The sequence below is a fragment of the Lepisosteus platostomus genome, chromosome 7 (genome assembly GCF_059453375.1).
Source record: "Lepisosteus platostomus isolate fLepPlt1 chromosome 7, fLepPlt1.hap1, whole genome shotgun sequence".
Classification (NCBI taxonomy): domain Eukaryota; kingdom Metazoa; phylum Chordata; class Actinopteri; order Semionotiformes; family Lepisosteidae; genus Lepisosteus; species Lepisosteus platostomus.
The window spans coordinates 63,226,023-63,250,553 of NC_142617.1; the positions used below are offsets into that span (position 1 = coordinate 63,226,023).

General features: G+C 37.7%; 1 protein-coding gene across 2 annotated transcripts; it reads left to right on the top strand.

Annotated features, from left to right (window-relative positions):
* arih1 (ariadne ubiquitin-conjugating enzyme E2 binding protein homolog 1 (Drosophila)) lies at window positions 1–24,272 on the top strand. Of its 2 annotated transcripts, none has more exons than XM_088641700.1 (14): window positions 1–459; window positions 8,383–8,450; window positions 9,797–9,941; window positions 11,129–11,221; window positions 13,155–13,210; window positions 14,457–14,523; window positions 14,835–14,941; window positions 15,534–15,576; window positions 16,956–17,027; window positions 17,139–17,269; window positions 18,402–18,459; window positions 18,968–19,228; window positions 19,603–19,715; window positions 20,230–24,272. In XM_088641700.1, exons 1-14 carry the CDS (start codon window positions 244–246, stop codon window positions 20,312–20,314), a joined length of 1,515 nt encoding a protein of 504 aa, XP_088497826.1. In that variant the 5' UTR covers window positions 1–243; the 3' UTR covers window positions 20,315–24,272. The 2 variants fall into 2 exon arrangements, with proteins under 2 accessions (XP_088497826.1, XP_088497825.1); XM_088641699.1 differs by having other exon boundaries at window positions 6–528.
* Window positions 24,273–24,531: the final 259 nt, after the last annotated feature.

The window sequence follows — 24,531 nt, forward strand, 5'->3', positions numbered from 1 at the left end:
ACAAAAAAAGCAGGCAGGTCCTCTCGGCCGCTCTGTGACGCGCTGTCGACGTCAGTTCGTGACGCCGCGTCCCTTTGTTGGCTCAGCAGTGGCGGCGCTTGTGTTGTTATTTTCTCTGCGGCTGAAATTTTTTAAGTCTGTATGAATTTTTTCCTGGTGCCGTTGTGTCTCACGTTGTAAATAATATCTCTGTCGAGCCCCCTTTGGACCTTTCGCTTGTCTCAACCCGGCGTGAACATAGTAATGGACTCGGACGAGGGTTACAATTATGAGTACGACGACGAGGAGGAGGAATGCAGCGAAGACAGCGCCGAAGAGGAGCCCGAAGACGACACCCTGGAGCTCGGGGAGGTGGAGCTGGTCGATCCCGCGGAGGCCGGCGGCGAGCGGGACGTGTGCGGGGAGACCGGGGGCAGCGGCCTGGGGCCGGGCCAAGACGAGGAGGACTACCGCTTCGAGGTGCTGACCGCCGAGCAGATCCTCCAGCACATGGTGGAGTGCATTAGGGAGGTCAACGAGGTCATCCAGGTGAGGTGTTTCGAGGCGAGCCGGCTGCAGGAAAGGCCGGGGATGCGGGGAAAGCGGTAGGCCGGAGATGGCCGGATGAGACGGCAGCAGTTAGCTTGGGTCTGTTTGCAGGTGGGGAGGGACTGCGACAGAGCACGGCCCCCCCACTGGAATAGCATTGCGCGAAGGCCTGTTTGGAAACGGTTAGTTTAAAGGGGGGGGTTTCAGAGTAAGTAGGGTAACTTTTATCAGGGCGGTGCTCATTCCCAGACGAGAGCTTACTTATCTCGCCGTAGAAGGCGGGCGACAACGGGGGTTTTCGGGGACGGGGGTTTATTTTTGCCGGTTCGGGATATCGGCGTGAAAAGAGGGTAAGAGGGAGTTTTCACTGATGCTGTCCACCTGCATGATGATTCTTCTCCTTAGGCCCGACAACAACATGGCGGAGAGCTGCTGCCTCTCCTGTTGATAAAGAACTCGGCTGAGAGTGTTGACAATGTATAGTTTAATTCGAAACTGTCAGCCCTGTTTGCAGCCCTGTTTTAATGAGATGGGGGCTCGTTTTCAGTGGACGGTAGTGACGGCAGCGGGTGGGAAAGTCGTTTAGACGGCGGTCCCATTTTACAGTTCCGTGCCGCACAGCGCCTGCTTGGCCAAATAAAACTTATGCTAAGCAAACACCGCTCGACTTTAAGGTCCTTGTCTGGTGGCCGTACGGTCATATTGGTCGAGGATTGTTAAAGCGACTTCTTTTATTAAGGAAAGGTGCTGACTCGGGGATTTCATTTGATCCCGGGCCAGAAAGCCCTTTCCTCCTCTGGTACAATTTAAGCGGCGGCTGTACTGATTTTCTGGGATTGACCACAAGGAAGACCGTTGTTGCTGAAGTTTTGTTCAAATTATTTATCGTCATTTTTTTCCTCCATATTTTAGTAAAGCATGTAGGCTCCGGCAGTATGCAGGCACTATGCACAATGCGGCCAGGAATCAAGATTACCTAAAGTGCAAAAGAATGAAATATATGTTCACTAAAAGGGTTGTTCATTTTACCCTTGAGTTATTTTATCAGGATCAAGTAATATGCATCTTAATTGTTCCTAAGTTCTGAAATATGTAAAAAAAAAATCAACCTTTAGCTTTCTGGACAATACATTTCCATAGTAAATCTGTAGTCTGTAGCCAGCAGCCATATCGCCCTGCAACTCACAACTGGCAGCCCACTGGAGCTCAGCAGGTGTGAGCCTGGTCAGTACCTGGATGGGAGACCTCCTGGGAAAAACTAAGGCTGCTACTGGAAGAGGTGTTAGTGGTGCCAGCAGGGGGCGCTCACCCTGCGGTCTGTGTGGGTCCTAATGCCCCAGTATAGTGACTGGGACACTGTACTGTAAACGGGTGCCGTCCTTCAGATAAGATGTAAAACCGAGGTCCTGACTCTCTGTGGTCATTAAAACTCCCAGGGCGTTTCTCGAAAAGAGTAGGGGTGTAACCCCGGTGTCCTGGCCAAATTTCCCATTGGCCTTTACTAGTCATGGCCTCCTAATAATCCCCATCTATGAATTGGCTTCATTACTCTGCTCTCCTCCCCACTGATAGCTGATGTGTGGTGAGCGTTCTGGCGCACTATGGCTGCCGTCACATCATCCAGGTGGGGCTGCACACTGGTGGTGGAGGGGAGTCCCCATTACCTGTAAAGAGCTTTGAGTGGGGTGTCCAGAAAAGCGCTATATAATAATAATAATAATAATTATTATTATTATTATTATTATTATTATCTGAAAGTTGAGATGTCTTATTATGGTCAAGTGGACCAGTCTAAAACAAATATTTTTTCTGACTAATGCATCTTCTTTACAGAAATACGTTTAGAAAATTCCATCCTGTAAAGCTTGAATGTACATTTTTAAAATTACATTTTAGTCAGAAAAATATTTAGAAGTTTTAAATACCCTTTTTACACCTACATCCTTTGACAATCATCTGGTTTATGAGTTACCTGCTGTTGTATGAGCAGCAACCACTTATGAATGATTAATAATAATAATCATTGCATACACTTATATAGCGCTTTTCTGGACACTCCACTCAAAGTGCTTTACAGGTAATGGGGATCCCCTCCACCACCACCAGTGTGCAGCCCCACCTGGATTTGTTTTTTGCTCTGTAAAGAGTTTAAATCTGTAAATAATGGCTTTTTAAAGCGGTTATTTGTAAGTATTCATGATGGAATGGATTATAATTCCAGTTTCAGATTTCAGATTAAATTCCTGTTTCAGTTTTTTAAACTCAACAGGAGACAAACCGATGAGCAGATGCACACATGCTGCCAACTAAGCCACACTGTGCCCTTTATACCATCAGAATTCAGCAAAGTTCTCTAGGGGCAGAGCTTTACTATAATCTGTAGTTATATACTGCTTTATTTCCAGCGCGTTCAAGTTCCAGTATTCATATAAATTTGTTTGTTCATTGCAGAAGCTTTGACTCAAGATAAGTCTCACGCTGTACACTGTGTAAAACTAGCCTTTTGTCTTTTATTTGTTTCATTTTAAAGCTAGTTTGCTGTGCAGATTGTTTTTCTAACGTGTTTGTCATTTAGAAGACTTATTCATAAAGGAATCGCAGTGTGCACCCAGCATATATTGATAGCATTTTCAGTGTTTAGAAATGCAGGACTTCTTTTCATTCCATGTGCCCAGGTGGTTTGGTTCTGCTCTCCGTTGTTCTGGTGATGTGGCTTTTAATATTTCTAAATGATCTTTTGCATGACCCTTGGGCTCTGGTGCAGACAGGTGATGAATGTCCACAAAAGTGGAGCTACTGAGGCGGAAAGGCTGGTATAGTCTGTTATCCATGCAAGTATTGGATTCATTAGACACATTGCCATCTTATAGTTTGTTTGTAATCTGTAGCAGCCCTGTAAGTAAACATTTTTTTCCTGTTCAAGAATTAACTGCTTTATGCTATCAAAATTAGAAAAACATTGACCGTGTTGTAGAGGTGGAAAAATAATTTAACAAAAGTACAATTAAGTTGTTTTTTAAAATATGCTTTGTCACTTACAACTGTAAATCAGACCTCCTTTGTAATACTGTCCTGTATTAATAAGTTTTGGCTTCCACACCCTTGGCACAGACATGGGGCCTCAGAGAGAAGGGATTGTGAATTTTGAGTGGGTGTTGACGAGCAAACATCTTCTCTTCCCTGCCATGGCATGTAGTGATAGGGTATAGTAAACACTCCCTGTTTTGTATGGGGAAGTAAATGGAGGAGGCCCTCTGGAACTCAGCAGGTGGTTCAAATTCACTTTGCCTGTCTTTAAATGCAGGAATTGCACCTAGTTCTGTTTTTGAAAGTCTTTAAATGTGCCTGCCAAGAATAGTTAGTAGTTGACAAACAAGGCTTTTGTGCAAGGTTTCAAATATCATGTATTTTTCCTTTTTTGACTTTTTTTGCTAACTTTTATTGATTTTTTTTTTCATTCGTTTGAAGTATTTTTTTTCACGTTCTGTTGTGCTGCCAAGGGGTTTGAGCAGAGCTGCAGAAATTAAACTTCTTAGAGCTAGACTACAACTTAAATGTTTTAACAAGACTGTTGGCATCAATGAGCTAAACACATGGAAAAGGTGACTCATTTGTGAGAATCCTTTAGGATAAGGTTACAGTCAGGCCAAAGAACGGATTGGAATAGTTCCAAAAGGTATTTTGTGCTATTCACCTTTTTTTAATGATCTTGACGTATTCTGCACACATTTTAGTAGGGTGCATATATTTGAGTGATAGTAGCACCTGCAGTAAAGTGCTAGATTGGAGCAGCTGTGGAATTCCCTTTTGTTCCTTTGTGTTAGAGATGCAGTGTTTAGATTGTATGTATTAGTGCTGGCTTCCTGGCACATACTCTCCCCTGCAGTTAGTGTAAAAGAAAACATACCTGAAGCTGTGACCCTGTTTCATGTCCTCATTTGACTTTATGACCTGCTTTATTTTTTTTGTCAGATTCCTTTTTCTTTATTGATAATTGCTGCAATTGCATGTGGTGCTGCTGCGAGTGATGAATGTCTGTGGCATTGCGAAATGGTTGTCCTTAAATCTAAATATAGTACTTGGTATATCCCAAGGTCCTGTTTGTTACGTCTCGCTGTCACATCTGTGCAAAAGGGTTTTCTACACCGTGCACCTAGAACCCCACAGGTGTCTTGCTGGTGTTTGGTGTTTTAAGACGCTAGAGAGAAGGTCAGAAGTTGACACTGCCCGTCATCCACTTTACCATCAGCTGGAAGAGGCGTTTACTGTATCAACAATTGTCTAATCCAGCTAATGGCAATCTTCTTAGTTTAACAGAAAAACTAATCCATTGAAGGATAACCTTTCAGATTTTTGGTTTAATTTTTCTTTCACAGATAAAGATTGTTCTGTAAATATAATTTTAAGACGTCATACAAGGTTAAGATATTAGGCTGCCACTTGGTGTTATGGTTATCTTGGCAGCCTCAGCTCTTGAGACCTTGGTTAATGTCTGGATTTGTTACCTTTTCTATAGAGTTTACATGTTCTCCATGCGTTAACATGGATTTTCACCAGTTCCAGTGGCTTTTTCCCATCTTCAGAATAAATGATGGGTAGCTTGATAGGTTTTTTCACATTTTCCTTGTGTGTGTCCAATGATACTTAGTATCTGTTAGCAACAGATAGCATCCTGTTCAGGGTATAATCCTGCATACCAGGGTAGTCTGTTTTGGAATGGAATGAACAGCTTTTTCAAACTATTTGAATGGATGTTAAGGTTTTCAGCAGTGTATGTTAAAATAGTAAATGAAAATTCCCAGTCTTTCTAATGTCAGCGTGCAGCATCTTAAAAAAAATGAAATGTGAATAGTATCCATCTTTGCATAATTTAGAAAGCAAAATCCATTTGTTCCTTCTGTTAAAGCAACGTTTAACAGTCGAAAGCTGTAGATAGTAATACAAAATGTCATATGATATTGTACTCCCAACATTTCATAAAATTACCAGCCCTGTGGCTTTTTTGCAAGAAGGTGTCGTCTAAATCTTTTATTATTCTTAAACATAAATCCAGTATGCTCTCTTTGTGTAGTACACTATCAACTGTTGAGGTGTCTTTGTTGTCTCTATAGTTACATTTTTGGAGGCTGACTGTCATTTATTGGGTTGAAATGGATTTCTGCCTAGAAGTTGGCAAGCTTTTAGGGATCGTTATGGTTTTGATCTTATACAAAGATCTGCTAAAAACAGCCTTTTATCATACAGTATTGTCTGAATTGTTAAATATTGCCCTCTTTTCACATGATTTATTCTCTTGAAATAAAAATCCCGAAAGAATGTTGCAAGTTAATTTCTTTATGTATATTTTCAAATGATCATCACATGCTCTCTTGTTTTTAATGGGAGATGCTAACAGTTGGCTTGATGTGACCTCAGCTAATGAATGTAATTGGATGATTCAATACTCCTTTCCTTCTGATTTGGAATTTGTACTGACAATTTTCCTCTATTTTAGCAGTCCCTAATATTTTTTGCTTTGGATACAATGGATAAATTCTGCTAAAGGGGAATTATGTCTGTAAAATGGGAAGTATTAGACTTTCTGTGCAATAATGATGAAATACACAAATAACAGAACAAAGTTAAATCTTACACAGGTTTGAGATTTGGGAATAGTAATGGTGCCCTATAGAGGTAGATCAGTTCCTTATAATAAGTTTGTTTTGTTTGCTTTAACAAATTATTTGCAGTGTATTTTAAACACATGAAACAGCTTGTATGTTTGAGAGAAAAGGCGTAGAAACAGTTTTCATTGACTGTTAATTGCAATTGTTAAAAGTCAAAAGGTCCATTAAGCATGTGTAGTATATATGTTTTAGTGCTTTTGGGCATATAATTTGTGACTTAATGGACACCACTTTTCCCCTGTTAATTCAATAAAGCAAGAGTTTACTATATAAAAGGATATTTTTAGACATTTATTGCAAATAAATAAAGATGTAGATCTTACTTTTGCTTTAGTTCACTAATTAGATTTCTTTAAAAATGCATTGTTTAATATTTTGCTTTCCACATTAAATGTGCAGAAATGCTGAGTCTTAAGATTTTTGGTAATTTAATTTTTATAGTGGTAAAGTTTAGGCAAAGTATCATAGTAGTTGTATCGTAGGCAAACACATGCACATAAAAATGTCAGCCTGACGTGCACAGTCTTTTTGAAATAAGAATAGTTTTTGCAAATCTTTTTCATTAACATTATGTTGTAAATGTTAGACCTAGTATACTGTTTTGTGTTTGAGAATCATAATGTTTTTCAGATGAAGTAAAAATTTCAGAGGGGGGAATCATTAGGTAAGATCACTTTATTGGCCATATACAATTTCTTGTGTTAGGAATTTCTTTTTGCATAACCCAGCTTGCTCTCCATGAGACACACAGACCGGAGAGAAGCTTGGGGTCAGAGCACAGGGTCAGCCATTTATACGGCACCCCTGAAGCAGCTGGGGTTAAGGGCCTTGCTCAGGGGCCCAGCGGAGTAGGATTCCTCTGCCGGCTGCGGGATACGAGCCAGCAACCTTCCAGCCACAGGCACAGATCCTGAGCCACAGAGCCACCCCACCGCCCTTAGTGTACAGTGAATCATTGAAGTTTGAAGTGATTGCTTGGTTTTGAGAATTACATTAAGAATGTTGACCTGTTTTTGAAGGAGTCTTTCACATGTTCTAAACTTGCTTCATAAATGCCTTGTTGGTGCATGATCACATTTTATTTCTATCAGTTTTAATATCATGGTATCTCTTTAAATGTGCCCTAGGATGATTCTGTATCGTGTTTAAGAATATGAGAACTATACTAATTACTAAGATGTGGATCATTTTGTTTAGTTTAGCCAAGCGTGGATTTTGTTTTTAGGTATACACTAGGGGTTAATCAAGAAATCCTAATGCTATTTGGAAATTTTTAAACAGAGATGTGAACAGTATACAGTAATCGCAAGTCCATTGTTTTAAAATATCCTAATTTAAATATATTAAATCTAATTTAAATATCCTAAACTTGGCGAGCAATAGTACTTTGTCTTCACAGTCTTCATTACATCCCAATTTAGTTCAATTTACCACTGAAATAGAAGTCAGAAGTTTGAAAAGCTTAAAAAAAGATATTTAATCATAGGTCACCACTGTTAGAGGAACTGTTTATGTATTCTTACATCATAGAAGAAATGTTATCCAAGAGCATTGTGTAAACCTTTCCTTGCAATCAAATGATTCAAGTATCAATAAGAGTAAGAATAAGAGGAACTTATTTTTCAAATATATACTGTTAGAAAGCCAGATGTGTCAATTATCAGAAACCACAGTTTATGATTGAAACATATAAGTGTTAAGTCTGCAGAAATGCAAAAAACTACAGTCATCTGGTACGTATTTAAAGAGCGGTAGTGAGATTTTTAGAAGCATTTGGTTTTACTGTGTTGACACCTTTTGTGTAAAAATCATTACTGAAGTCAAACTGTCATGTTTATTTTTAAGATTCTTTTGTTCTCTGGTGTTTCAGTATTGTTCAACAAAACCTTTGGTTAAAGTGGAGTAATTAAATTCACTATGTGCTCATAACCTTTTAAATGTTTTGTTTATTGGTTCATACTGGTACTAATTGCAAATGTGTTTTTGAGCTAGAATGTGTTCATAGCTATAGTTAGTGCAGTATAATATAAGAGTATAGGTTTATATACTTTTACTTCCATATTGTGGAATTACACAGACAAGCCAAGGAAATGTGAAATAAGTATCCATTTATTTCATGTCTGGATTTTTACATAATCTCTTTGCCAATATACAAGAGCAAAGCCTGATTTGTGTTTCTTCTTTCTAGAATCCTGCAACTATAACAAGAATACTTCTTAGCCACTTCAACTGGGACAAAGAGAAGCTGATGGAAAGGCAAGTAAATCAGACTCTTTTAATTTTTTGTGATCTCTTATTTAGGATCTGTCAGAGCAGTAGTGACCAATACATGACCCAGGATGCATTTGTGAGGTTCAAGATTTGTTTTGAACAAACTGGCTTATAGAGTGAAACAGCAGTTTGCTTCTCTGACAGATATCCCATAAAAAGTGTCACTCAAAAATGGAAGCACTAAAGTTTTTGATCCTAACAACGTGGCACTACACTTTTGTGCTATGATTTAAATGGATGTGAAAGTCATCTTGTGTAGTTTTCAGTATTGAGACTTAAATTGATAGCTATGTGGTATAAGTTTAAACCGACAGAGAGAGTCTTGTTTCCCATTCAACAGTGCCAGGTGAGAATATCGACAGTTTCAAGAAGGCTAAACTGGTGCTAAAGCTCATAAGTGAAAAGTGAAAAAAGGAGTAGGTATAGTATCAAATACCGAGATTTTTGTCTTACTGCACAGCACAATGTGAAAATACAGCATTTAATTTTGAATTAACTCAATAGGAAAGATGAGGGTACTTCACTGAAAGCAGTGGCGAGCCAGCATTTTAATTTTACATTTTAAATGTCAAAATTTCTTATTTTAACTATTTCACACTGTTAAAATAAGCTTTATTAATTTTAACATGGGATTTGTGGCTTTTTAGTTTTTTCTTTTTTTATCAAAGATGGTAAAAAAGAATCTTCTTTCAGTCTGCTTGTTAGACAGGCAATAAACCTTTGTTCCCTTTATTTTATGCTAGCATCTTTGATCAGCACTAAAGCTAGCAAAGTTGTAGTGACAGTAAGGAATATTTAATGGGATTTGTATTTTGATCATATTTAATGTCACTTAAGTAATCTTGATCTATAGTTGTGGTCTTGGGAGACCAATGCTGCATTTTGAAATAGAGGCTCTTATTTTGGGTTTTGTTGATGTATTACAATGCTTATGTCCTGTCTGTTTTGGAGTCCTCTAAGAACTACCAGAATCAAGAGGCAATTTGGTTTTTAATGTGCCACTGTGCCACAGTATAACTTCTGGCATTATAGCATTTTATTTGAAGTGCTTTGAAGTCAAAAGGTTCTTCATTGTTGTTTACTTTGATTATATTGTGTGACTTAAAAAAAAACACTAGGCTTTGTACTTTGTGCAAGTCTAGGCAGAACCATGTTTTATTAATAGTCCTGACGGTGACATAATGAGCCTCTACTGATCACTGGCAACCTGGTACACTTAGTAGGGCAGATTGTTTTTTTTTCTGCTTGTACCCATGGAACTGAGACAGTTGTTCAATAGAACTTTTGTTTGTGTTATGTTTTCTTCCACTAACTATCTGTCATTTCCTCAGGTACTTTGACGGGAACCTTGAGAAACTATTTTCAGAATGTCATGTTATAAACCCCAGTAAGAAGTCTCGAACCCGTCAGATGAACACAAGGTCTTCAGCCCAGGACATGCCTTGTCAGATCTGCTACCTGAACTATCCTAATTCGGTCAGTACCACAGAGCTGTGCAATGGAAGTTTGCATTGTTTTTTCATTGTGTGGATAGCTGCTATTCAGAATGTGTGAGGAAGTTGCTTCGATTTTTTTTCCTGCACTCTGAAATGTACTCTTGCATAGATGGGCATTTCCTGAACGTATGCTGTTAAGTTGAAAGAAGCAGGATTTATTGAGTAGTCTGCTTGGTTTCAGTCTCTGATTCTTTGTATATCTTGAATCAATTTTAATATAAATCATAGGGCAAGGCCATTTGTAATGGAATGTTTATTTCAGTAATTTAATCATAACAGGATTTGATGTTTCTTTGGTACTGCCATATTGCAGTATATTTCCTGTTTTAAACTTCATAATTGAAGCGTTATCAACATAATGAGAAGAAATTGAAAATCAAGTGGAAATCTGCAGAGGATGCCATATAATTAGCAGTAAACCAATGAATGACAGACTTTCTCACCAGGCAAGAGGAGAGATGCAAGGCTCTTGTAGCATTTTGAAAGTTTCAATATTAAGGGTCCGTGGGTTTTGCAGAGAAATTGAGCTGATGTGCATTGGGCCACTTCAAGAGGAAACAATAGGTCTGTGTTAAATGCTTTGCATTTGAGGGAACAGATACATGTGTTTAAATTAAATAGGAGGAAAATATTTTAATACAAACAGTACATTGCGTTGTACACTTGAAAACTGTTCTGTTGTGACACACTCCTCTTGCTTTGTAAGATGGGGTTGTTTTGTTTGCTCTACTGCTTTCTTGAAAGTTGTTCACTAGTCCATGGAGCTGAAAATTACATTTTCTATCACTCAATTGCTATGTACTAATGTTGCAGTACAGTGTGGTTTGTAAAAAATGTTTTGATTTGGGAACATAGGGAATACATGTTCCTTGCACAGATGACTGGTAATGAGAATAAAATAAGTGTTTATTCACTTTCTAAGAGATTGTAAATGCCATCATAACATTACCTTTCTTGATGTTATGTGTTCCTGATTGATTTCATTTCATAATTTTAGGAAGTTTGAAGGTCTAGCATTGAAAGTAGGTCAGGATAACCTGAACCTTTTTAGTAAATGTTCTACAGTACATTACATGATTGGCACTAGTAAAAAATGACCAAGATCTGAAGTTTTCTTTGTGGATTAAAGTGGTTTTTATTTCTGTGAACATTTTCTTTTTTCTGTAGTACTTCACTGGCCTGGAATGTGGACACAAGTTCTGCATGCAGTGTTGGAGTGAATATTTAACAACCAAAATCATTGAGGAGGGAATGGGACAGGTACCAACATATCTTTCACTTAACACTTGCAGAATTTAGAGAAAGTGGGGCCATTTATTAAAACTCTTTGAAGCAAATTTGAAGTGTTAGTCTCATGATGAACATTGGTTTAATGTCGGCCACTATATTTGCTTTGATTGTCAGCATTAATGGTGTTTTAATTTTTCATTCAAATTAACGCGTGGCTGCAATATTTAACAGTATTCAGCTTCTTTTGTATGACTCTAAAGTTGTGTGATTTGGATATCTTAGTAACGTCCAGAGTGTACCCAGGAATCGGGGAAAAAACTGAACTGAAGTTGTTCAATTTTCTCAATTCATGCTTGGATTTAATTCTCAGAATGTAGAGACATGAGCCGCATTTCACTGAACATACAACCCCTTCTGTTTTGCGTTGGCTCGAGACATCCTCAGGGCCACCTTTTCTCAGGTGAAAACGCTCACTATGTGAAAAGGCAGACCTTGGCTGACCAGAGTTTTGGCAACACGTTGTGTATAGCCTGGGGCTGACAATTACAGCACCAGGGCAAGGCAAATGTGTATGTGAACATGCAGTCAGCCCTGGGTGGCCCTTTCGTAACGTGTTACCAGTGAGGATGTGTCAGTAATGGGCCACTCCCAAACTCAACAACTCAGAACAATAAGAAATAAAAGCACTTGAGAGGTAAACCACTTGTACACAGACAAGTATTATTAAAATGTATTTCACAGTACTGGAAAGGTCATATTCCCCGTAAGGTTGCTGGCTCACATTTGGGCTATTTCTTTAAGACCTTTAACAACATTTTTCAAATCTATTTGGTGATTAGCTTATATAGAAAGTAACGTTTTACTTCAAGTGTATGATGATGGTCGGCTGCTAACTGATACATTTGATTGTAGCAAATATTTGTGAACGAGGTTTTGCTCAGTAAAAAATGAAGGCATACAAATTCATATTCATTTAGATAGGAGTCCCATGTAACATCACATGGTCATATTAAAACCTTATTTTGTCATGTAATTAAGCATTGACAAAAGACATTGTAGGAGAGGCAGAGACTAGATTTAATTCATTTCATCATAAGATGGCTTGGTGTCGGTGATGGTTTTGAACTCGAAGCTGAAAACACTATCAAAAAAAGCATTTGTTTTCATCTGGAGCATAACAGATTTCAACACGATTGTCATTTTAAGTGATGCCTATCGGCATCAAACATTAAAGGAGATATTAAGCTCTAAACCTTGTGAAAGCATGTAAATGAAAGACTAATATTAAGTAGAGGTATTTTAAGTAGTCTAGAAAGTTCATAAGCAGTGAAATATCTATAATGACATTTTTGTGCAAGTACTCTTCTCTTCATGCTGTTACTGTACCATGAAATATTAGCATGTTTACATCACATTTGCAATCCCAAAAAGCGGTTTTCTGAAGTTTGGTCTCACTCTTCAGTCAAAAGCATGAAGTTCTTTTAAAAGCTTCCAAAAACTTCTGGGTTAACTTAGAGGCATCCAGGTGTGAATGGGGACTTGATTTAATATTTGCCCTTGAATATGAAAGTAAGTTTTGTACTGGAATTAATTAATATTGGTACAGCATTAGAACAGTTGATTAAATCTGAGATGCATAAACAGTTTTAGCTGAAAAATCAGCATACTACGGTGCCACCAAGATGTTACTTGTAGAAATTAATCCTACATGGAGTCTTTTTAATGCCAGGTTAGAAAAAGGTTATGAATATAAAATTTCTGCCATATGCCACAGTGCACAGAATCTAAATAGTAAAACTGGTTAAACTAAATACTTCAGAACTGAGTGCTAGAAAAAAGTCTTTGCATCTAAAAGTAAAATTTGCATCTTTGTTGTACTGTTAAAGGTTGTAACTGTTTCGAGCCTCAGTTTAAAGTTGGCATTGAATGAATAGTTGCTTCTTTTCCCCTCTCTCTCTTTAAGACCATTTCCTGTCCTGCTCACAGCTGTGATATCTTAGTGGACGACAATACAGTCATGTAAGTAGACCAGAGTCTAAAACATTGGCACAGCAACTCTTTGGTAAAATATTCATAGAATTTTTTTTTTCATTGCTGATAAATATGGTGCTTTTTTATTTTTCTTTTGCTGTAGCAAGCCTTTGAACTTTGTGAAAATTGGCTTGTATAAAGGCAGAAAACCCTTTTAATGAAATGTTTTATTTTCTAAATTGCAATGAAACAAGTGAAATCTCATCAAATTTGCTTTCAAAACATTTGGAAGCTCATTGGGTTTACAGCTTATGAGAACAGTGGATGTGTGACTTTAACGATTACATATTGTTACAGTTAAGCAGCTGCAGATTCTTTGAAAGACTTGTTTGTAGAAGAAGTAGGTCACCATCACCCACTCCAAATTCTGGCTAAAGGTTTCTTAACTCTTAAAGTGTGATTTTATATTCTATGGCTTGTTCATTTGCAGAGAGCAGATATATAATGTTTAAATACAAGTATGAATGCATTCAAATCTGCGTTTCAGGCTACTAACCCATTCCAATAATGGGAAAAAATAAATATGCAAAACATATACACATCAGCATTTTGTACACTTAATTATATGGATCAGAAATTGAATAATGAGTAAAAAATAATTTGTGCAGTGTCAAACATTCTTTGTTTGAAATTGTGTAGAATTTCTTATTCTCAGATTTTTCAAAGGCTTATATGATGTATCCCAAGTAAAGAAGTAATTATCTTTGGAAACAGCAGGCTTTTTGGGTTTGTGTGGGTTCTATTTATTTGTTAACTTGGACACATCTAGAGAGCTCTAACATTAACCTCCTTGTGTCCCCCTATTCACCCTGTATTAACACCATTAGTATGTCTTAACCTATATCCTGATCTCTTTCGTGGAAAGTTTTTTGTCAGGCTTTGGTAGCTGTATGTTTGCATGTGGCTGGCTGTCTTTCTGTCAGTTCTGAAAGTAAAACAAAATACTTTTTAGTCATTTCATAACTGCTGTTACTTTCAGTAAGTTTATGGAATATAGTCCTCTAGTTTTCTTCCAAAGAGTGGAAATGTCATGTTCTTATAGTGTCAAATGAAAATATTAAATCGGTGCTTTTATTTTTGCAGCTGTTAGACAAGATTGTCTATTTTAGGATGCCCTAAATGTTATACTGTAACACATTTAATCTGAACCTTAAGTGAACAGTTTATCTAGTTTTGTTGTTAAATGCATTTGGATTGTCTTGGACACTAAAACCACTTCTGTTTTTCCTTATAGGCGACTGATAACAGATTCAAAAGTCAAGTTGAAGTACCAACATTTAATCACTAATAGTTTTGTAGAGGTAAGGTTGTATTTCTGTAATGTTTTCGGCTATCAAATTAATAAATACAAATAGTCAGGAAACAACACATGGGATGGCTGATCGGGACTTACCTCCACATCTGTTACATGTTTGATATACTATATGTAATTCTTAGTCTGGTAGAGTGTGTTCCATTGGTTAAAACGATATGGTTGATATTGTAAGAATTGTACAGCTTTTTTTGTGTGATCGAATTGCTCATTGAATGAAACTGTAAAAGAGAATTATGACGCTGCTTTTTGTTTAGTATTGAAAACTGTCATCAGCCCCTGGTCTTGTCTCTCCTCCAGTGTAATCGACTGTTAAAATGGTGTCCAGCTCCAGACTGCCATCATGTTGTTAAAGTCCAGTATCCTGATGCCAAGCCTGTACGGTGCAAATGTGGACGTCAATTCTGGTGAGTGATCAGAGAAATTATTAGCTGAAAATTTTCAATGACATCATCCCATCATGCAGACCTGTCTATCTACTGGCACCTCATTGAGCACCTGTTTTGTCTGGTGCGCTTCCTCTTGTGCCGTCAGGGTGGAAAACAAGGTGACACTTTAAATGTAGATCGCCAGTTTACCGTACTCTTACACTCTTAAACTTTGGGGTTTGCATCACATCAAGCAAAAGTGATTGTAACTCAGTGAATCAGCAAGTTTCCTTAAGCATGTTCATTATCAGGTTAACCATTTTCTTTTGCACCCCAAACGCCAAGTGCGCATTATTGTTGTTGGATTGGGAGCTGGCACAGTTCTTACTGAAAGTACAGCTAGGTACTTGCAAGAGCTTCTTACAGTAGTTTCCTGGCGACATTATCAGTGACAAGCAGTTTCCATGGTTTTACCAGCTAGGCTGCTTCTGGTGAGCTAATTGTATTTGTGATTTTCTAGTATTGCAGCAGACCTTTTCTGTTTTTTTTAAGACCACAGTGCTGTAAAATCATAATACTGTAAAAAAAACTGTGATTCATTTTTTTCATGGAATTTTTCTCTTAATCCCAGCTTCAACTGTGGAGAAAATTGGCACGATCCTGTCAAGTGTAAGGTATGAATAACTGGTTATGTCTTCACAGTGTAGTGTTTCTTCACTTAACTGAGCAGTACCACGTGAGACTTGCCTTGTCCACCTTTTTTGTGAACACTTTAGTTGTGTTTTAGCAAAAGGCATGTGGGAGACACATATGCAAATAGCCTCATGTAACATGACTGACTGAAGTGCATTTCAAAGACTCAGGAAGTTGTTTCCTGGACGATCTTGATAAACGGGGAAGTTTTAATCTTGGGAATATGTGTGGAAACAAAATAAAAGAGCCAGGGATCAAGTTTGGATTATCTTATATTAATCACAGACTTCTAGCTGACATTTTAAGAATTGATTTAATTTCTCCAGAACTGTCTCATTTCTTAATTGGCATGCATGGAGAGGCTTACCTTTTATACACATCTTAAATTATTCAAAGATGAATTGGAGACATCTGCTCCCTGTCATTTTTTTTTAAAGATCTAAAATCTTATTTACATTTAGAATATATTCAGTTGTTAGTCATTTTCATTGGTTGTAATTTATTTATCCCAGCTTTCATGATGCTTTGGGAGTCTGAATAAACTGTCAGTGGAGTGGGAGGGCAGCATTTTGAGTTAAAATAGAAAAGGTACAGGTGAAGATTAAAATACCATGACCTATTACCTCTGTGAGATGAATCTGAAAGAGGTGCATTTGGAAAACAGATCTTCAGAGCCAAAAGTTTGTTCTCTATTGTAGTTTATACTTGGCCACTCTGCCCAACAGGCTCTTGATTTCAACAGTGGTTAAATTCAAGTATTGTGTTGAAAAGAAGGAAGACATATTTGTGAACGAAGGATAGGAATTCAGTTTGCTGGATAAGTCCTTAGACTGGTCTTTTACCATGGGCTGTCAGACTAACAATAAAAATGTTATTGCTGGCCTTGATTAAAAGAAATTGAAAAGGCTCTGTAAAAAACATCATAAAAGGACTTTGTTTTTTCACTCAAATAAAGCAGTTAATTTGAGAAATAAAGTTAAGTTGAATGCAAATGTACTTTGTGTAAAAGGTATCATGTTTTAAATGTATTAATTTAATTTGCATGTATTAGACATGATATATCTAACTTGTATTTTTACATTCTGTGAAATGTCCTCCTTTTGCCATTGACTCTGTCACTCTTGTGACAAGATCACATGCATTAAATTCTACTTATAGATGGTTAACGTGAGTTATCATACAACTTAAATCTTTCTGTGGTATTGTTAGCTATTAACAGTTGTACTGTATCAGTGTATCTTTAATGCGCTATTTAGTTATTACATTATGCTGGCTTATTGCAACTGAGGGAAGAATATGCTCAGTTTATGGGTGTGCTTTCATAAATCTGAATGGAAGGTTTTTATTCTGCATCTTGTAGTGGTTGAGAAAATGGATCAAAAAATGTGATGATGACAGTGAAACATCAAATTGGATCGCAGCAAACACTAAGGTAAATGGCACTTTACCTTTGAATATCCCACTGTCTTTATCGTTTGGAGAGAGAGGCTGAATAGCACTCTGCAAATACGTTTTAAAAAGCTAACTCTGTATTTGTCGTAAGGAATGTCCCAAATGTCATGTGACCATTGAGAAAGATGGAGGCTGCAATCACATGGTGTGTCGGAACCAGAATTGTAAAGCAGAGTTCTGCTGGGTTTGCCTAGGTCCCTGGGAGCCCCATGGGTCTGCCTGGTAAGTATGATGTGTCATTACAGATTCCTCGCCATCTTCAGTGAGGTTTTGTTTTGTTTTCCCCAGGAATAAATAAATCTCCGATTGTGACAATACATAATGTATAGTATTTATTCAAGAAGCTGTTTAGGAGATTTCAGCCTAAAAAGCTTCTTGCTTTGTGACCCAAAGATCTTGTGGAGCCTAATAAAACAAAATTGTATTGTAGGTTTCATGGTCTGCTGGTGGTTTCTTTCAGGTATACCAGTGAATTAAGTTATTTTGGTTTCTCAGTCCTTGCAATACTATGTGCGATTTTCTCTTACCCAGTACATCCCAGGTGTAGATGATGAAGGTTTGGAGACCCATTTTTATGGTGATTTTTAAGCTGATCAGTCAATGATCTAGAAAAAAGTGGGCCCTTTATGTGCAGTTAGTCTGATAAGGATCTTATGATTTTGTTCTTTTAATTTTAAATATTTGTACGAGTTTTTACTTCATTACAGCGTAAGTGGCCCCTTTTCCTCAGTGTTCCCTCATTGTTGTCATGCAGCCAGTCAAGCACTATTTTTACTAACTTTAAACTGGACACCCCTTAAGATGTGTGTGCTTCTTGAGTGAAAGTAACAACACACTTCAACCATTTTGTGCACAATTGTAGTATTAGGTTATCAGAAGTAATTGAAGCTTTTTCAGGTGAAAAGAAACTGTCTTGCTGTTGCAAACGAAAACAGAAATCTGACTTAACATATGATATTACTGTTATATAAACGGACTCAAGCTGTGGGTACATTTTTGGGTACAGCTCTCCTGCAGCTATGACATAGGGGGTATTTTTACCAGGCTTTTGTTGTTGGTGTTTTTCTTCCCTCACTGGTTTCATTGCTTCTTTTATGGAACTTGCTCAGGTGATTGAGGTTTTCGTAATTCAACATCTTGAGCAAGATTCCAACACCTCTTTCACCAGTAAATAAAACATGTATTGTAATGTCATCAACAATAAACTGATGAAAGATTGCTTGAAATAATTGCAATCGCATAATTTTTAGCACACATAAAATCACCATTATATAATGCATATGGCTATTATTTACATATAAGACTGTGAAGATTTTTTTTATTTGTTAATGGTAATTTTAATTATGTTTTAAAGGTACAATTGCAATCGCTACAATGAAGATGATGCTAAGGCAGCAAGAGATGCTCAAGAGGTAAATCAGACTCGCGTTCAGCTACACCTGGAATGATTGTTGTGCTACAAAAAAGTGCCCTAGTGCAGTTTTCAAAATTACAGGGAACAAATGTGTGGAACGAGGTTTACCTTGCCATTGTAAAGGGGTTTTGATTTTGCAGCAATTGTTAGTGAGAGAGAACTGTTTTTGTTTTTTTTTGAGTGGCCCGGTGAAGCATTGGTTGTTTTGCTGGAAAGTGCAGACAGAGGGTATTCATGGGATGACTAAGCATCTCGTGTTCTAGCTGACAGCCGGTGGGCACAACCGTGGGCAGGGAGGGGGCAACAGGAATTATTGAAGTTTGTACATTTCACAGAGGGGTGAGGTTTTCTCTTCTTTGCAGAGAAGACATTGTAAATCATATTTACAATGTAAACGTGTGAATTTTGGGTTTTGTTTTTGGAGGGGGTATGGGCCGTTTTTTAGAAAACCTGAAACATTTGTAAGTCCCTTCTGTAAGCAACAGGCGTTTCTGTCCACCCTGCAGCGATCCAGAGCTGCCTTGCAAAGGTACCTGTTCTACTGCAACCGCTACATGAACCACATGCAGAGCCTGCGCTTTGAGCACAAGCTGTACGCCCAGGTCAAGCAGAAAATGGAGGAGATGCAGCAGCACAACATGTCCTGGATTGAAGTGCAGTTCCTGAAGAAGGCCGTCGATGTGCTGTGCCAGTGCCGTGCCACGCTTATGTACACTTACGTTTTCGCTTTCTACCTCAAGAAGAATAATCAGTCCATTATCTTTGAGGTATGAGATCCTAAAAGGGGTTGGGGGTTTTGAGTCACTTCTTGATGGGCCGCTGATATTTTTTAACGTTTCTGCTAGTCTCAGACAGTAGTGTACGTTATTAAAGCTTTGTATTTCTGTGATGTGGCTTTGCCAACTTATGTTTAATGAACGGACCCAATTATTGTTCTCATCCCTACAGTTCATTGAATTCTACTTGCACTTCTAAGAAAAACATAAACCTGAACGTTTGCCTTGTAAGATGCCTTTTGTTTTATAGATGGTTGTGGTTTGTTGGTTGGTAGTGCTAATTAACTGCACACAGCTGTCCTTAATGCATTGCTGCACTCTGCTCCCTCTTATTTTGTTCTCTTCCCCCCCCCCCCCTTTTTTAGAACAATCAGGCAGACCTGGAAAATGCCACAGAGGTTTTGTCTGGATATCTGGAACGGGATATTTCCCAGGACTCACTTCAGGACATCAAACAGAAAGTACAGGATAAATACAGGTAGGGTGCCTGCTGTGGAGTTTTGGAGAGATGTGGTATTTTTAATCATCTCCAGTTGTATCAGTATAGTAGTATAAGTCATTTTTCTAAAAAAAGAATGTGAACTCTTTCTTAAGATTCTAAATCATTAGAAATGTGTAAAAATATCTACACATTTGAGATTTAAAAATGTTCTGATCTGTAAAAATCTCTTGATTTTCTTGATTTTTCATTAACTTCAGTTACTCTGAGTCATTGCTTATTTGAAATTGGAATCTTGCCCCATGAACGGAAAATGAATATTGTGTAATATCTGAATATCTAAGCACTTTAGAGTGGAATTAAAGTTATAATATACAGAAAAGACATTTAAGGCCTCTCTGGAGTGGATTAAAGCAATACCTCCAAAGTATCATGAGCAGGTCATAGTAAGTTGTCTGGTTGTATTGAACAAAAGGAGTAGCTGACAGTGTACAAGGTAGGCTTATTCAAAGATCCTTAACCCTAAAGTGTATCTTCTCTCTCACATCCCCAGATACTGTGAGAGCCGGCGAAGAGTGTTGCTACAGCATGTGCACGAAGGTTACGAGAAAGACCTTTGGGAGTACATTGAGGATTGAGGATAAATCCTACATACCATGAACTTTTTAAGAATAACTCTACCCAACTAGAGTGCTGATGCAATTAAACTGGGCAGCACAGGCCTCTGCTGTCACCGCTGGTCTACTACCCAATCTTGCATCACTTTTTTTGTTTCATTCTTCTTGTTTTGTTTAATGGAAACTTTAAATTATATTGTAATAAAAAGGTAGAATATTAAAAAAAAAATACAAATTGTACAACAGTATTGTAAGCGGCAGAGTGGAGTGCAAAAAGACACTGAAAAAAAAAGACCCTACCCTCCAGGCTTGTACCGTAGCTTCCTCCTTCAAACCTGACTTTTTTGTTTCCATTTTGACTTCATTTTCCGTTTCCTTGTGTATAGGGAATGGATTTATATGTTTTCAACACAGCTTTAAACGTCCTTATAGCCATGTATGTTGTACGTGGTGAGACCCCCCCTTTGGGTAGCTGAATGTGGATTGGCTGATTGTAAGGTGGTTAAAAAAGCAGAACTTTTGTTTAAAAAGGAAATCAGTATTTTTCAAATTGTAAATAATGCATATGCATGGTAAAGTTAAAGAGCAAGAGTGGCACGTGTTTGCATAATTTTTAAAAAAATATTTATTCTTTACAGATCTTGGAGATGATGTATATTTGCTGTGTAGTTTAAATATTCATCCCTGCTTTGTTTTATATTTGAAGCTATTTTATGTGGAGGGTGGGAGGCTGGATAATTAACACAGGGCAATGGAACAGTCCATCCCTCTTTCTCTATTGTTATCAATTACAGTTCTCCAGGACAGTCGCAGTGCTTTATGAACTTTTGGGCCTCTGCTTTCCTCCGACAAAAGGAAGTAACTGACCTAGGGGTAGCATTTCTTGAGTTAATTATTTATAACAAATGTTTGGTCCTCCAGATCCAGTTGGTTTTGGCATAATGCTTAGGAAGACCTCTAAACCTTAGGGGATGAAGGGGAGTTAGGTGTGTTTACAAGGATGCTCTTCACAGATGACTGAAGCTTTTCTCATTGTTTTTATTATGAAGTGTATGATTTTAATATCTGCAGAAAAAAAAAAACTATTCTCCTGACCCAACACAATCCACCCCCAACCCCTCTGTAATGAACTTCCTGATAATTTCTCAGGTCAAAAAAAGGGAAAAACCATTTAGGAATAAAACAACCTCTATTCTTTGAGAAGGAAATGCTGGGTGTACCTGAAGTCTTTCTCAAAAGAATTTGTGCGCTCTCGGCAAAATGTCACTTGGCTTCAGAAGAGAGTGAGAAATGCAGTTTTTAAGTGTGTAGAACTGAGGAAGAGTTCAGTCTGAGCAAGCACAGGTAAGGTTATATTTAAACAGCAAGTCTGTGGAGCTGGTTGTAGCAGGGCTTTCTTTTGTACTTGGGTTTCTTTTGGCTTTATTTTGACGCTGCTTTACGCAAGTCTCTGATTTTGGGTTAACTCATGCTTCAGGGGCTGGGAAGGAAGGGGGCCTCTGGGGTGGCACAGATGGTAAAAACATTTTGAAAATATTTGTATAAAACCAGATTTGTAGTAGATGCTGTAAAGCTTTTGCATTCGACTTTGTGAGCTGTATCTGGAAAGGAATGTACAAAAAAATGCCAATTAACTTCTGAATGCTTCCCACCAAATTTTCTTTTAGATTAAGTTACAAGTCAGAAAGTGTGTTTTCTAGTTCTTGGCATTGTGCCCCCATGTAAGGTACCCCCTGTATCTGAGCAGTCGCAGTGGGTTTTCCTTGTTGTTAGAGGTTAACATTCTTTTTTGTACAGTGCAGCAGTCTGAAAATTGCCCTGCATATGATGCAGGGAATGTTGCCCATAAACTAAAAAGATGTCTCCTTACACTGAAGTGTGAGCCACTTCTATACATATATAAATATAGATCTATATTTTTGCTCTCAGTTTCTGAACCATTTTTGGAAATGGGAGTTGTAGATCCAATTGGTTTAATCTGTTATAAGACTTCTTTAAAAACTGACTGTACTATTGAAATAAATGTCATAAAAAACACTTGGAACTGGGAGTGTTGTGTGAGTCTTCACAATAGAAAAGGTATAAAGTTGAAACTTGTGACTTGGATGTCTTGAGTGTGTGCATGCTTGGATTAATAACAGTGATGCACATTTAAATAATTAACAGGTTATCTGTTGATGATAATTCAGTGACTAAGGCTAAACATCCCACAAAATCTAAAGTGGTGAGGACATCAACAGAAGATATAATTAAATCTTAAATATTCTGAGATTTTTTTATCTGTGACTTACAAAATGCTAGCAAGGCAATTATGCTGTAGGTGTTCAAAAAGAAAATGATCATCCTGCTAATTCTAATAAAACTGCTTGATAGTATATTGGTGTTATCAAACATTAATTTTTGAAATACTATCCATGGGTACTTCTGTGTGTGCTCATGGTTCAGATGAAAATGTAGAATGGGAAAAATTATGCAGAACTTGAGAAGGCACACGTGAAATATGTGCATACCATTTACTGATTTGTTAAAACCATCCTGGTCATTTGTAAATGACATCTGTGAAGGAATGGAGTGTGTTTCCCTACAGATTATCCTTCAGTTCCAGAAGCTGACTTGCAACCTTTTTTTTTTTACCAGTTACTGTGCAGTGTCCTTGCGTGTGCCTTAATGATGCAGAAATCTCACTATGGGGTTTGTGCAATCAGCACCAGCGTTTGGATCAAGTCTCCTTTGGCAGTCAACAAGAAAGGCTGTGATGTCTTTCATGTGATTTGTTTTCTGATTAAATTGTTCCAAAGATTTTTGATAAACCCTAGGGATTGGGCTTTCACCATACTTTCTACCCAGCATTGTACAGTCTTCTCTTTTTCATTTCATAGTCTTAACTTTCAAGGAAAAAATAGAAATTCGAATTCTTCCATAGTGTACGTCATGACAAACTTTGGGTTAAGGTTGATATTTTCTACATTAGCCATGCAGATAAGGCACCATATATCATGTGAAGTATATGTGTCATTGAGTATGTTAAAGGATCTATGCTGCTATTGCTTGCAAAACTATTGTACACTAGATCAAAGTGGGTTTACCAAATGCGAATTGCACCATATTTGACGTTGTTGGTTTTTATGTTTTGGTGGTATTAAAAGGTCTGTGACCTGCTTTTTTTTCTGCAAATGCCACAGAAACGGTGGAAAGTGCAGAGGCCTGGTGAACTGTCCGCTTCCTGTTTAGACAGATATTTGAGTTTTGAATAAAACACTGTAGGGTTCTACCGTGAATGTGTTACAGTAGCGACCCATAATTTCATTTTTAGAGAGAGCTTGGAAGGAATTGGGGAATCATCATTTTGATTTTACTACCGTAATCGTTAGGGTGTAATTTGCTGATATGATTAATGTCAAGAGGCTGGAGTACAAGCCCACGTACTGGTATTAAACTGAGCTCTGAAGTAGTTCAGGTGGGTAGCTGCGTCAGCAGGCGTGTAAGTGTTCACCCGTAGTCTAATATCGTTACCAGTTGAGAAAATTAGGTGTAATGTTTCTGAAGGAATCTGGTGTGAATTCCACTACGTATATTTGCAATGACAGGAAAACAATACAGGGAAAAGGGCTAACTGGCTTAAAAAGGGTCTCAGTTTGGGGTTTTTGTGTTGCAAACGGGCTCCTTCCTGTAATTTAATTTCATCTTTGCTGTTGAGCAGTTCGTGAAGTCCAGGTTACTCTTTTACAGGGTTTCTCAGATTGGGAGGACACCGTAGCCTATGAGAGTGCAAATGTATGTGTAGGTAAATAAAATGCGGAGTATTTTCTCTTCAGCGTCATAGTTTCAGCTTAGCAAGCGGTACCTGGAAAGTAACCCTGGGATACTGGCGACGCCTATTGTAAAATGGTTGTCCACATTACTAGCGCAAATTAGCGTGCAATGTTTTAAAAGATGGGATTTGTTCTTGTCCTACGAAATAAAATTTCTTTTGGCACTATTTCTCGGTACATTTTCTTTATTTTTTTTAACACGCCATAATGAAAGAAATGACATGGTAATGATGTTGGAGGAGCGACTATATTTGTGTGGTGTTCCGTTTTTTTTTCATTAAAGGGTAAACGGAAATGTTTCATGGCTGAAGTTTTGTACCTCTAGTAATTGAAGAAAAAGTTGGAACAGTAGTATCGTAACTACAGTTATTTTCTGGACCAAATTTGTATGAACTTTTTAAAATAAATGTTATAGTACAATAAAAT

What these genes read in the sequence shown, in the direction of transcription:
- arih1 (XM_088641699.1), top strand. Translation starts at nt 244, where the DNA reads ATGGACTCGGACGAGGGTTACAATTATGAGTACGACGACGAGGAGGAG. An exon ending in GTGGACGACAATACAGTCAT is followed by an intron (nt 13,211 to 14,456) that starts GTAAGTAGACCA and finishes TTTTCCTTATAG; the next exon opens with GCGACTGATAACAGATTCAA. An exon ending in AAAGTACAGGATAAATACAG is followed by an intron (nt 19,716 to 20,229) that starts GTAGGGTGCCTG and finishes TCACATCCCCAG; the next exon opens with ATACTGTGAGAGCCGGCGAA.